The sequence below is a fragment of the Alligator sinensis genome, unplaced genomic scaffold (genome assembly GCF_000455745.1).
Source record: "Alligator sinensis unplaced genomic scaffold, ASM45574v1 scaffold469_1, whole genome shotgun sequence".
Classification (NCBI taxonomy): Eukaryota; Metazoa; Chordata; order Crocodylia; family Alligatoridae; genus Alligator; species Alligator sinensis.
The window spans coordinates 1869692-1882739 of NW_005841934.1; the positions used below are offsets into that span (position 1 = coordinate 1869692).

Below are 13048 nucleotides of genomic sequence, written 5' to 3' on the forward strand. Positions count from 1 at the left end.
AACGTACCGGCTATGCAAACACTTTTAAAGGTCCGCACCTATAAACTCTGACCATGAAGACCAACGGTGACATGACCACTGCAAAAGCCCCGCATACGGCACGCAGCCAAACGCATGCCCGCACTGGGCAACTCCTACAAGCCACAGGAATGCCCCGTCCGGGAAACTGGAAGGCAAGCTCAGCACAGCTGCGCTTCAGTCTCTCTCTAGGAAAATTCCCTCCCCTACCCTGGCCGTTTTTATTTTAAACGTGGAGGTTTAAGTTACCAGCTGCTCGTTCTGGACTTCGCCGGTGGAATTCCTACCAGAAAGAGCAAAAGAGAGCGGAGACGTCCTCCTGACCTGCCTCTTAGGACCTGACGTGCAGGCTTTGTCCTTAGCACTAAGGTAGGGAAGAAAACAGGGAAGATGCAGCATTTCCTTTTAGAGTCGCTATTCCAGAACATGAAGACAGAGAACGCCGGCAAGCTGCTGGACCTACCAAAAAAGTCTGCAATTTTTTTAATTATCCCTGATGCTGTACTATTAATACACACAGCCTAGCATAGGGACCAAGCAAAGTCCCCCCTAACACTGCAAGCAAGATTTTCCCATTCCAGTTTTCTAACTCCAGAGCATCAAGCAAGAGTCCCACTGAATCTGCCACCTTCCATTAAAACAGCTTTTATAACTCTGTCAAATTCTCCAACCTCTCTATTGATTTTTTGCCTATTCAAAATAACTCTCCTTTACAACAGGAGCTGGCTGTCAGCCTCTTATCTCTTACTTTCACCTCCACCTGATCCTTCTCCTCCTTGCCAGTCTTCCAGACTCCAATTAATCATGGAGAAAATCAGGGATTTATGTTAAGAGGGAATGTACAAGTCTTAGCCCATCATTAACATACTGTAATTGCAGTGTAGTGCTACTGACTCAGACCTTTTCAATAAGCTAGGGAAAATCCTAACAGGCAAGCAGGACATTCCCAGCAAACCCTGAAGGAGCTGTATCTGTATCACGCCACTGGATGGCTCCTTTGAAATGAAACTCCGCATGCATCTGTAAGCAACTGTGCATTGCTGGAGTCTGGCAGGCAGCAAATGGATAACACCATAAAACAGACTACTCTTACTTCCCTAAATTTTGTCCTGGTCTCAGCACGAGCAGTCCCGTGCTGCATTAACACCTCCACCAAGCACATTTTAATTTCAGGCCATCCTCTCATGTTTCTTCTTAATTATCACAGGACATTCATAGAAAAGATCAGCCAGATGGAGATTAAATATTTCACTATGAGAGCATGAAGCATTCTGCACTAAACTGGAACCTTTATTGCAATAAAGGCTTTAATTAATGACTCAAGCAATTCCCCTGTCACTATAAGGGAAGCACAAACAGTGATCGAAAGGGGAAAGTGCATCAGCTCCACTATAGAATAGAAAAAATGATTGACTGCAAAAGGCTCTGCTCACACCGATCATGGGAGTGGCACTGAATGCCAGGGAAACCCAGACAATCACATGCTCAATAAAGTCAATATTATGCCTTGAAATCAGGCCACGCTGAATTCCTGGTGATGACAAGCCCAATAGACCATTATAAACAGGGGAGGACTCAGGGGGAGAAGCAGAGAGGCTGGGAGGGTGCCGCGTCGCCGGCACTTCCTGGTGTTCCACCTTTTCTCCATCATCTTGGGTCTGGGGGGCACCGTGGGGGAAGTGTAGGTTCGAGCTAACAAAAAAAAGCCTGCCTGAAATGTCTTGTTTGCCAAAAGAATGAGATGGGGCTTGGGAATACTTGAGCCATCACTTCCTCGCCTGAAAGATGAAGCTGGAAATGCCAAAGCAGATGCAGAGCGAGACAGCAACCGGCAGGTGAAAGTCCCCGAGAACGACTTTGCACGACCAATACACAGACAGCCAAGGCCTCCGTCAACAAGAGCACTAAGCACCGGCCCACGACTACAAGATCATCGTCCAAGAAAGCGCTACAGAGGAATTCCCTTGCCCAGCTGAAGCCTCCTGCTGTGATATATTCCCAACAGTCCTTTTTTGGGGTCCTGCTGTCATTTTACTGACTTCTACATCCTGCCTGATGAACACACAGAATTGGAAGAGCAACTGCCAAGTGACATATGAGCACATGAAACTGCTGCTGGCTCCCTGCGCCTAGAAATCTGCACATCTGCTGACAGCCCACTGCAAAGAAAACCTTAGCAAAATTACAACTGCTCAACGACCAAGGCAGCTGTAGCATGGTAAAGTAGCCTGGGAGCTCCTCCACCGGTCTCTAGAAAATATTTCATAATATGCTTTTCTTTGGATAAGTCCAGAAAGCCTTGACAAGTTCACCCAAAACCATTATGGACCCAATATTAGCAGTAGACATGACAGTCAGAAATCAGAGCATGAACCAGGACTCAATTTTAAGTACGAAAAGACACATCTCTTCCCCTCATTTCATCGAGAGGTTCCAAGACTTCAGAATCACTGTTGATAAATGACCTCAGGTATGGCAGAAGGCATTAATATTACTGGTAAAAAGAGACATGGATGATGGATTTAATTCATTTGCCATAAAAAAAAAAAAATTCCATGCTTTCTTTTTGTTTTTTTTATTAGGAACATAATGCTTCCCAATGTATTGGTGCATGATATATGGTAGCACAAAGTGCTGCACCAAGGTAAAGGGATCATGTTCGCCAAGAAGCAACCCTCTACAGATCTGGGCATCTACAGTGTTGGTCTCGCTCGGTACAATTGGCAACGGGAACTGCTTGTGAGAGCTGAGCGGTGACACAAAGGATCATCTGAGATCCAGAAGAACATCCTAGGTGCTGGATTTCACGAGGAGCAAGAACTGCTTGTGCAAATGATTGTTTGCGAGGGTCCTTTAGGGAAACGGGTCAGTTGACACAGGGTGGAATATTTTTCCAGAGAATCAGGCTCATCCACACGGAGGGAGACTAGCTCTTCCATCACCCCTTGAGCTCTGTGCTGCTCAGCAACAGATCTCCTAAAATGCAAACCTAGGAGCCGATGTGCACAGAATTGCAGCTGCAATCTTAGAAGCCAAGCTGAAGTCCCAGTTACAAATTTGGCCCAGACAGTACGAGTTTGCTCATGTAAGTTTAAAGGGATTAGGTCTCCATGGCATGCAGCAGTACGGTCCTTGGAATAAAATTCTCATTTACTAAATAAATTACTGTATATTACTGTATAATGGTGTTCACATTATAACTGACAATTAGAGCCATTAAAAAGAAAGCTCATAAACAGCCGAAGCTCACATCAAATTAACACAGTCATGATTAAAATCACTCTTCTGATTTCTGCTCTTCACAGAAATAATCAGCATTTTGCATAAAAATGAATAGGAATCAACTTAAAATCACAGTGGTGCTGCAACAGAGGTGCTGAATGCCGTTAGCTGCCTACGAGCTGCTATAACGGTGTGCTTCCACCCCGCGCCTGCCTCCCGTGTTCAAACCTCTTCCTAGACAGGTCTATTAAGTAATGCCGTGGCGCTAGGGATGAAACTGCTGTTGTTATTACTCTTGGCTCTAATGAGGAGAACCTGGGTCCTACACTGGCCTGGGGGAAGCTTTTTTCTTTTCCTTTTTTAATTTTTATCACTTCATAGTTTAAATGCCTTCCAGCTTTTGGGCGCAGACTCAGTCTACTGTGACGCTAGAAAGGAAAAAAAAAAAGAATTCAAAACCAAACAGAATGACAACAGCACAAAATGGGAGTCAGCCACTCATTACAATGGGGGAATGCAACATGAACAACTTTGGGGGAAAGGTGTGTGCGCGAGTGGAGAATCTGCACGCAGGTACGGAGCCCGCGTGCTCCTCGCCAGAATTAGTGCCACTCTCATCGTACTGATTTAATCCTCAGCATCACAGCACTACTTAATAACCCAGCTCAGCCACGGGCACTAATACGTGGAGAGGAAGCAGACAGAGTCAAGGTGACACGGTGCCAGCCAATATTAGTGTCCTGGTATTAGCACACGGCCGTCGGCAGAGGCTCGAGGTCCAGTGGACAGCCGCCACTCAAGAAGGATAGTGACTTCAGATACAGTCAAGCTCACAGTGCCTGGATAAGGATTGCTGTAACATCAGCAAAGAGCATCGAATAGATAGATGAGCTGCTGAGCTTGCATTGTGATGCTAACCATTTAAAACATTGTCGTGTGTGCTGTGTTTTGAAAAGGCATGACAATTATGCTATGTATAAATAAAAGTATGGGAAGATAAAGGGCCTTTGATCTGATTTGCTTTTAAAGTATGAAGTGAAAGGACATTCTCATATATCTTATCCACTAATTTAACATATAAATCACAAAAAAAATATGATCCAGATGGGCTTCAATGAAGGAAACCAATTAACATAGACAGCCTTACCATCTGACACATTAGTTGTAATAATAAAAAACAAACAACATGGTCAAACAATAAGGCTCTGTATTCTATCTGACATTTCTAATTAGTTCCTGCAAGCAGTGCATCCTCTTCAGCAAAAAGACTAGCAGCAAGTATTTTGTTTTGCAGAGGAATACACGTCTAAACTCCGTGTTTGCAGAGCAATGAAACAGATTTCTCTGCATTCCCAGGGGGTGCGCTTTGAAACTAATGGACTTCGTACAGTCCACATCTGGTTTCCCAATTAGGTTCGGAGAACATTTGCTTTCATACGCTTTGACATTAGCGTTGTGCCAAACCTGGAATACAAAGTGCACCTGAGTACTCCACAAATGCCTGACCCGTGCCCCTGGGCTCAGCTCAGTGGGGCCATCATTGTTGTGTTCTGGGCTATTTTCTTTTCTTTTTATAGCTTTCCTAGAAATGCCACCTCTCGAATGCAGCACGATGTTTCTGGCACAGAGCTCCCAGCATCAGTCAATTAAGCTTACAGCAGGCACTTACAGGCTGAACTGCAATTAGTGTTACAAATTAAAGGCTCCATCCTGCAAATACATACGCCGTTACATCTCGGAGGGGCCTGCTCCCCTTGTGCAAGGAACTACGGTGTGAGTATGTGTATGCGGGTCTGAGCTGCAAGGACCCAAACTTGGAAGTGTCTGAGCAACCACAGCACCCCTGAAAAATCAATGTGGCTTCTTTGGCAGGAGTTTCAATGAAGCGGTCCAAGTGTGCAGAGTGCACTTGCTAAAGGAATCTGCATCCCAAAAAGAGAGACCAAGCTTTTATAATTAGTCTCTGGGAAGCAAGCAAGGAAGGAAGCAAGGACAGGAGTGAATCTACTAGCATCAGGACATCCGTGTTCAGACACCCATGTGGTTATGATGAAAAAAAGAGGGGGGCTAGGAATGACAGGGGCTAAGCTAACTATTTGAAAATGAAAGCTATTTGGAAAGAGCAGAAACACCGTAATATTCAGAAAAGAAGCAGTGGCCTAAATTCTGAACCAGAGGTACTCGGTTGGGCTCTTCCCCCCCATGATAGGAAAGGGCTTCTGAAGTGGAAATACAGTCCCTGACAGCAAGTCCTTTCAGTGTCCACTGCCTCTACATCCTAAGACAGCGATGAAAAGAGAAGTAGGCTGGCTCTAGATATGTTACTCATATTCCTTTGACCATTAATAAATAAATAAATAAATAAAACAAAACCCACCTGTGCTCATCCCAGGACTGCCAACTGTAAAAGAAGGGTCAACACAAAAACTAATGCCTTGTTATCAGGGTAGATGTCCCCGAGACATCAAGGCCCGGATTGTGCAAGGTGCTGCCTAAACACACGGTTAGAGAGTATCCTTGCCTCAAGGCCTTGCAACCAACTCATACACTGGGAGGACAGAAAAGCTATTATTCAACAGATGAGAAACGGAGCCAGGAAGGGAGATCTGTAGAGGTGTGAATGGTAATTCAGTCCCTGCCTCCCTTCAGACTTTTGGAAATCTCCCCTAAGCGACTTGCCCAAAGTTGTACACGATAAACTGTGGTGGAGCCTGAGAACGGCACCCAGAGGCTCCCAAGACCGCCTTTCCTCTCTACCCGAGTGCCTAGCATAGGGACAGGATTCACAGCAAAAGCTCCCTTTTGTGCTATTCATCTGCAATGCAAACCCTACTATGTAAGCTGAGAACTATCAGCAAAATTTCATGGCAAGGAAAAGAAAAGGCATAGGCACAACAATACTGAGTGCTGTGGTAGTGCTCATGAGCCGCAATCATGAGCCACGGTGCTTGGCACAATAGCAAGTCTGCTCCTCCCACACAAGCTCACCATTAAAGAACGAGACAGGAGGAAACGGGCGACTACGACAGAGATGAGGAGTGTAAGAAAACCAAGGGAGAACATGGAAGACAGGCAATAGTCTCCGCAGCACGCCTGCCTAACTGCTGTCAGAAATTAGCTGTAGACCTCATGGCAAGGGGAGTTTTAAGCAGGGATCAGGAGGAGGAGGGGACGACATCTTGACAGCACAAGCAATGGTAGTCAGACTACCAAGAGGTCACAAAAGCAATAGATTACCCATAGGAAAGACACTGGTGTTTCAGATCCCTCACAAACTACCGCAGCACGTTATTTTTTTGCAAGACCAGGAACGCACTTCTCTTCCACTTACCTCGACAGGGAATCTCTTGCCATTGATGCTGTGCTCCGAGCCGGCTGATCCATTGCTCTGACCCCAGTGAAACTCCACTTTTTCTGCTTTGAATCTGCCTGGCAGTCCGGCACCACTGACGAAATAATCATCCTTCAGGAGGATAGCGACTGCACACACAAGAAAGAAAGGGAGAAGGAGAGGCTTAGTGCATTTGTGCCACTGCGTTCACAGTTACTGAGGGACTTGTTGATCCGGTTAGGTTATTTTATTGTATTAATATAGTACATTACATTCATCTGAATGGGGGGAGTAGTTTATTTTCCTGGTACTACGGTCTCATTAGAAGAACAGCACAAATATGAGCAATGCCTGTGCATTCGCGGGAGATCAGATCCCATGGAAACAACAGGATAATGTTGTAAAAAAGGCCAGCCAAGGACGAGTTTCCATGCATTCACTTGCCAAGCAATGGCTAAACTATTACCTTTATTCAACCTTTAGGCAACTCCCATCAGCATCTGTGAGACGGGTGAATACGCTGAATCTGCCTTTGTGAATCTAACATTAATTTCTGCTGAATCTGCTAATGCCAACACGTGTACAGTTTTATTTTATATTCCCAATATATTTTGCACCTGCCAAGAAGCCAGCACACCTTCCCACATTTGAGGCTGAAGTCGCTGAGTTGCACAGGCCCTGGGGCACACACAACAGTGCCCACCGCCCCACATCAGCCAGCTCTGTGCCTGCCTAACCAGCCCTGGGGAGGTCTGCACCACGCGTGGAAGGGCCACGGGAAGGCTCTTGCTAGTCCTGGCTGCACTCGGGACTAGCAAAATGCTCAGACTGGAAGGGAAGCAAGGCTCTTATACAAAAGAGCTCCCTCCCACCTATTCCCCCAAGCCCCACGCGGGGTCAAGGTCACTAAGTACAGCTCTGCAGTAGGTGACACCTTCCAGAGAAAGAGGAGCAAGGGAAAGTCCTAATTTTTCCCCACGGATTGCACAGGCGGCAGATGCATTCGCAGCTAGCTGTGTCCTGCGGTCCAGGCTGGTGGGGAGGGAGCCACTGTCCCCTGGCGAGATCCAGCTCGTTTCAGAAGGGGCTCTACCCCGGGCCAGCTGGAGGAGACGGCAGTTTAGGGGCTTTGCTAGCCTGGGGTAGGAGGACTCCCTTTCAGGCTTGGCATTTGAGCCACCTTGTTCACGGTTCCCCTCCCCAGCCAGGCAGTGTACTCTCCTTAGCTGCACGTAGCCGCACTAGGGTGCAGAGTTAAACCCGGGAGTGCGTGTAGCAGCAGCGAAGGACACTTGGCATGAAGTTTATCCCTCTTCATTCAAGAAGAGCTCCTCGCAACGTCACACGCTCCTGCTGGGTAATGCACAAACCGGTGGAGTCCACCGGCTCACGAAACACCACCGTGTCGCAGAACAGGGATAAACAGAAACCGCTCGGGCACACTTGCCAGGAAGGCCTCACCCAATCCTGCCCATTTCGTGCAGGTGAGAACAACTGGGCCTCTCCATATTCTCATCTCCCTCATCTGTAAAGCCCCCCTTGCTAGCCTGGGTGGGTCCCTGTGACTGAGCACCTTTCACGCGTGCAGGCTGGATACAACTCTGCGCTTGGGAGAACTGAATTCGACTCCCGGTTCAACCGTTGCAGTTCAACCAATCCACTCCTGTGTCAGAGTCTGTTTTCACAGATTTCATAGACATTAGGGCTGAAAGGGCCCTTGCAAAATCATTGGGTCAAGCCCTCTGCCCCAGGGGCAGGAAGTTTTCCCACCGGGTTGTGACACTGGCTTTCCATTCAGCAATGAGAGGCACGGCATAAGCGGATATTATCATTATCGTTTACTAACAGTAACAGCACTAAGCAATGTGGCTGATATTTGTCGCTTGTCTCCTTGCCATAAAGGTATAATTGAGCCTCCTTCCACTGAGCCAGGGGCCTGCTGGGGCAGAGGTGGGCAAATCCAGCTTTCGGGCACCGCTTGTACCGACCGGCAGGGGAGTTTGCTGCTGGCCAAATGGAGCTTCTTTGCACGCAATCTGGCTTGCTACCAAGCACCATTTCCTCCTCCTTTCCTTAAAAAAATTCTCAATGAGTCTGGTAGTATTTTACATGCTGCAGCCTGCGCTCGATCAGTTATAAATTCCATAGGTAAAAAAAGGCACAAGATGATGAATACGGGAAAACAGATTTGTGTGCATCTGTTGCAATGCACCGTGGGGACTCAGTCGCATCTTATAAATATTTGATAGGACCTAAATCATTTATGGCTCTGTCAGGGGTCATTTTACTTGTTTTAGATGAATAATTAAAAGGATAATTAGGAGGATGTACAATCTGAAATGTTCACGTAATTGTTCATTTTACAGTATCTCCTACTACACTGTGTCATATGAAACACTCCTGCCATCTTCCTGCCTCAGCTGCATTCTGCTACTGCCAGCAGGTGGGTTTTTTGCCCCCATGAAATGTCTAATATTACCTAGCACGGTAATACCCATGCACTCCACTGTTCAACCTCTGGATACATGATGATTTAGCCACAGAGCATGGGGGAGAATCAACTCAGCAACAGTTGTGTCTCGGTTCTGCTGAGGGCAATGCTTAGATTTTGGAGCAGAAAGCAATTGAGCATTAAGCTTGCAAAGCCCTGGGCTGACCCCTACCCATTAGACCCCTTCTCTTACTGGGACAGCAGGAGATCGCTTGGTGCAATCCCAACCAAACAGCCACAGGAAGAGAACGTGGGAGTCGCAAGGTTCAAGGAGACCGAAGGAAGGAATATAGGGAGCAAGAGAACGACCAACAAAGCTATCTTGGATACACAGCTAGCTAGGCGGCCTTGGCAGGGGAGATGTTTACTCTTATTCTGTGAGTCGAGAGTCCGAAAAGATGGTTTCCCAGCACGTCTTTCTTACAAAGCGCTCCGGGAGCTCCGGGGACACACTAGCATAAATGGTCTTTACCTGTGAAAAGCACAGTAGTGCCGGAAAGCTAATACAGTCATGGTAGCAACCTTCATTTCAACTTTTAACTTTTCAGTGCATAAAAAAAGTAATTAATTTATCTCTCTCGCTCAATTTTAAATTAGTAGTTTATCAGTAATAACAACATCCGAGTCCGGGATTTCCTGGAAGTTAATGAGTGTCTAGGTTAAAGGCCCCTGGCTTTCCCTTGGACCCGCATCTCCTCCAACCAGTTATTAACTGCTAAGAAATGCCCTCCCCATCCGTCATCATTGCTTAAATAGACGTTTAGTTTATTGAGTCTGTCAGTCTGTAGTAGAAAGGTCTCACGGGGCCATCTGCTCCGGAGACTCTTCTGCCAAAAAAGCAGAGTAATTTACTACAAAACCTGCCCCCGTGTTCTGCCCACAAGCCAGAACAGCCGATGTGGTTTGCTACTCTATCAACGTCCAACTCAAAATTCATACCTGCAAAAAGGTCAAAATCCAGGAAAAAGTGGAGGGCCGGGGAGCAGCTATAGGTGCTCAGACCGCTCGTGCACAAGCTCAGCATAACAGCTTAAAACAGAGAGCAGAGCAGAAGCAGTTTGGGGAAAAAGACCCACGCTACTAAAGAAAACTGGTAAACAGTTACCGCCGTTGAGAGAGGCACGAACCTGTCGGGAAAAAATCCACATCCGACCATGAACACCTTGAACAGAGTAGCAGTATCAAAAGCACTCGGCAGATGTGAGAGAAGGCACGGCCTTCATTTCTAACCTCAGGACGCCTGGAAAAGCTCCCGGTGCATTCCTGTTGACCGTGGCCTCCTAACACCCCTGGGCAGCGAGGCCGCAATCAGGATCTTGCGCAGCAGGGAATGTAGCGTTTGGCTTCTAACCTCGGTGTCACTAGTTACACCCATTACTGCACTCACTTCCATGCAACTTGCACAGATTGTGGAAGCCGTAAACTTTTGTAGCCTTCAAGAACTCCTTTTCTACAAAGGGAAGCATCTAGCACTTCTTTGAGTGAGTATTCAAACAGATACCAACAATTCTAACAAGGAAAACACACGCCATCACTAGCATTGATCCTGAAAAGGATCCATATCCCTCGTGACAGAAGAACAGCCCTTGTTTTTTTTAAGATGGAAACTATATTTTCTCCATTTTCCCCCCTTGCTCAATTACAGAAGAGCAGTGATTTAGGAGGCAGGCAGACAGCTGAGTGTCAGAAGATGCACGTTCTCTGCCATTTGCCACAGACTTTCCATATTGTGTTGGGCATATCACTTAAGCTGCAAGGAGACTGTAGCATTGACAAGTTGAAGTGAGAAGATAAGACTTCTCTTGCTCAAAATGGCACCATGAGGCATAGCTTTATACCCAACATGAGCAGCCATCAAAAATGCAAACAGAATATACGGTACCAAAATGACCAGCTGTAGCTATGGGGTCAACACAGCACAGCTGCTCCATATCCAGCCTCATGCTAACCAGGACTTTTCCCCCACTGCTTTTGCCAGTCTCCTTCACACAGACAGTAATTCTTACAGTGATCTAACGTGCCTATCGAAGGATCGTATTTACTTTGAATCTGAGCACTTGGCAATTTTGAACGGATTTATCCACATACCACAAGCAGTCGAGGCAATGCTATTCTTCCCATTGTACAGCTGGCGACCTGACACAAAGCGCATGTGCCTCAGGGCTGCCCTAAGGCCCTAAGCCATCCATGCAGCTTATTTTGTGAGCTGGTTTGCAGGTTGTGCAGGCGCAAGAGGGCGTAGGTCTGCATTCAGCTCGGAGATGGTACAGACATACTATAAGGGACCTGGTTGGGATCACACAGGAAGTCTGTAACAGGACTAAAAATGGTCCCCAGGCTTCATACAGTCCAGAATGATACCTTCCAAAAACTGAGTCATCTATTGTTCTCTTTGGGACTTCCCAAGATGTACGTGCTGGATTTTTAATTCATTAAGGCAGGTACTAGATCTGTGGCTGATCTCTTAGATCCCTATCCAAAGCCCATTGTAGGCCAGAAAAGCATTCTCCACGTACACATCACGGTGCTCAGCGTACATGAAGGAGCTGCGGTGAGGGGAGAAATGTTGTACAAAGCACCTCAGAGACGGAAGCAGAATATTAATAAAGATATAAAAATAGATCCCCTAAATAAAACATAATTAGAGATTTAATTCAATTACCTGAAAGTTCTTGACCTGGCAATTGAAAAGGCTCTTCTTATGATTTCCACTTTTTACTATTTCTGTATTAGAGTGTAATCAAACGCATGCAATTTTGCTTATAAATCAGCCTTGACCTTTTGCTGAACTGTTTTGGTAAAAAATAAGCAATGTTTTCAGACGGTTCTTTTATCAAAGTGCAAGAACAAATAGACCCGAAGAGAGTTAATTTCAGTGCGGAGCTCAATATAGTAATGATATCGACGGTGCATTAATAAAACCACCGCTACTTTGCACAGCTACCGCCCTTTCTGCTTGAGAGCCTTCTAAATCTTCCCCTTTTTTTTCAATCCAGAAGGGCATCACTGCACTGGGACATATTTCACTGGAGACTATAGCCTTTCACAGCCAATAATTAAAGGATGCATCTTGAAAGTCTCACACGACCCTTTATTGTGATGCACAATTAGTTGCCAAGAAAATGATTTTATACTGAGGAGGAACTCAGCAAACTGTTAATAACTGATGTGCAGCATTAGCTTTGCAAGGAATACAAAGAGAAACACCCAGCTGCTTTACCTGGGAAGGTCTCAGGTTAAAGCTAAATAGGGCAATCGGGTGCGTGTGGGAGAGGAGGATGGTGTACACCTTATGGCTCGAGTTTTTAATGGCGTGCAAACAGGCCTCCAGAGACCAGCGGGGCAGAACGTACCCGTTTTCCCAGTGTTTTTCATCCACGTCTTGTTAGAAGACTCGTTGTCAAAGCCATCGAGCTGTAATTCTTGATACTCATCTCCAACTTTTGCCTCGTGGTCCACGATGTCTATTGGAGACTGCTGGTTACCTGCACAATGCACGCTTGAAGTAACCCAGTGCTCAGGACCATATGTACCTGTTCAAAAGAAAGACCAACAACTTAATGCCCTGATGAGTCAATGGCCAACAGACTAATCTTAAGCAAGGAGATCAAGCATTTCAATTCCCACAGTAACTATACAGCTGCTGCATTTCCGGGACTTGAAAAAGGTTAAGACATGTAAACCTATGAAAAGACTGAAATCTATTAGCTTCACATACTACTCGAACTTCGCTTCTCGCTGTGAGGAAGAATGGCGTTATTTTAAATTGCTGCTCTATAAAATGATCAACAATACGCCAACCCTTCTCGACCGAGTTACGAGTTAGCGCAGTGCTACAGGACTATTCAACTTGCTGTAGGAGGCTGCCTGGTTTACCTGCACGCACTAGGTAATTAACACACAAATAACCCCTTGACTCTAGATTGTGTGACAGCTTGTTTAATTAATTAATTGCCTGTATTTTTTTTTAATTTCTTTACATCGGC

General features: G+C 46.1%; 1 protein-coding gene across 1 annotated transcript in view; it reads right to left on the reverse strand.

Moving 5' to 3' along the window:
* PTPRG (protein tyrosine phosphatase, receptor type G) overlaps positions 1–13048 on the reverse strand; it is a 349654-nt gene that overhangs the window by 194006 nt on the left and 142600 nt on the right. The window contains exons 3-4 of the mRNA XM_025199043.1: positions 12416–12595; positions 6572–6720 (exon numbers count right to left, since the gene is read on the reverse strand). Coding sequence (XP_025054828.1) covers positions 6572–6720; positions 12416–12595 — 329 coding nt within the window. The remainder of the gene's footprint in view (positions 1–6571; positions 6721–12415; positions 12596–13048) is intronic.